At 36.2% G+C, this 1,432-nt stretch overlaps 1 protein-coding gene across 1 annotated transcript in view; it reads left to right on the top strand.

Moving 5' to 3' along the window:
- Positions 1 to 1,432, top strand: part of syne1 (spectrin repeat containing, nuclear envelope 1) — a 172,957-nt gene that overhangs the window by 112,713 nt on the left and 58,812 nt on the right. Inside the window, exons 85-86 of the mRNA XM_015395967.1 lie at positions 285 to 425; positions 571 to 684. Coding sequence (XP_015251453.1) covers positions 285 to 425; positions 571 to 684 — 255 coding nt within the window. The remainder of the gene's footprint in view (positions 1 to 284; positions 426 to 570; positions 685 to 1,432) is intronic.

Below are 1,432 nucleotides of genomic sequence, written 5' to 3'. Positions count from 1 at the left end.
GAGCAAATCCATCTGGCGGAGTCAGGTTAGAAGGTATAAGCATCGCCTGGGGGGGAAACCACAGATCACAAAGGGTGTTGGAAGTTGAAACGTAACTTTTAGAGTAAACAATAGATATTTAGTTCTCTTCTAAATATGCGTTGGAGGGAAATTGAGCTTTTTTATACAAAGTTAATCCTTTCGCCCGTTCAGCACTTCTGGTGTTTTAGTTCTTTATATTAAACATTCTGATATTTTCTAAATGACCTCACATGTCTTCTGTCATTTCCTGCATGGTCTGTAAGATGACGGCTGGTCGTTGTCACACTCTGTTATCACCTGTTACTGAGGAGTCTGGGGAGGAAGGCACCAACAGCGAGGTCTCCTCCTCTCCCTTATGTCGTTCTCCTTCTCCTGTCTCTCACACTGAAGGCCCTATCCTCAAGGTTTCTGTCCTCCTTTTCTTATTTCTTTCATGTTTCCTAATACCAACTACAAATGCAACTAGTTAAATAAATAAAAAATTGGGATTGTTACTGTTTTACCTTGCAGGTTTATCATATGAAGGCTAAAGTTGAATGTTTTCTGTAGGTTGGACGTGGAACCCTCACAAGAGCTCCAGTTCAGGAGTTATATGACCCAACATTTGAGTCTGTGGCAAACTTGGATGACCTACAGCGCTCATGGGAGACTTTAAAAAACGTGGTATGTGTTAAATTGTCACAACTCAGCCCAACTTGTCAGCTTCATGTAGAAATATTTAGTCAGCTTAATATCTGCATTCAAACTTTGGACTTTTAAATCCTCCTCCATGCAACTAGCAGAGGTGGAAAAAGTACTAAAATATCATACTCAAGTAAAAGTACCAATACTTGGATGAAATATTACTCAAGTACAAGTAAAATTATCCATCAAAAAATTACTCAAGTAAAAGTAATACGTAGCTAATTAAAAATGTATTTTAAGAAAAAGTTACTTAGTTACATAAAAAAAAAAAAACCTGTTGAACGGGGCAGGGGATCTCTCCCATGTAATGAAAATAGGACAAGGAGTCATAAATCCAAAACTATTTAGTTTTTAATTAAAGAAAAATCTATACAAATGTATACACATGTAATGACAAGATAACACACGTCACACATGACATTTAAGACCCTTAGAAAGGTATAATCAAGGGCGTAGGAATATGTTTACTATTGGGGGGGACACATGTCGGAAATCTGAGATTCGTATTCAACAGAAACATATCTTAAGTATGCTACTTAAAAAAAAGGCTATTTAATCTTTTACTTTATTCCTTTATAAATGTGTCTTGCAAAAATAATGCATTTAAAATTTACATAATGCATTTGTTCATAAGATGTGAGCATATCACCAAACAAAATGACTGGAGTCTAATTAAGCAAAGAGAGATGTCTTTCAAGGGCTTCAGCCCTTAGCATATTTAGTGTCT

Source organism: Cyprinodon variegatus, unplaced genomic scaffold (genome assembly GCF_000732505.1).
Source record: "Cyprinodon variegatus isolate N-32 unplaced genomic scaffold, C_variegatus-1.0 Scaffold770, whole genome shotgun sequence".
Taxonomy (NCBI): Eukaryota; Metazoa; Chordata; class Actinopteri; order Cyprinodontiformes; family Cyprinodontidae; genus Cyprinodon; species Cyprinodon variegatus.
This window is presented reverse-complemented; position numbering and strand designations above follow the sequence as displayed.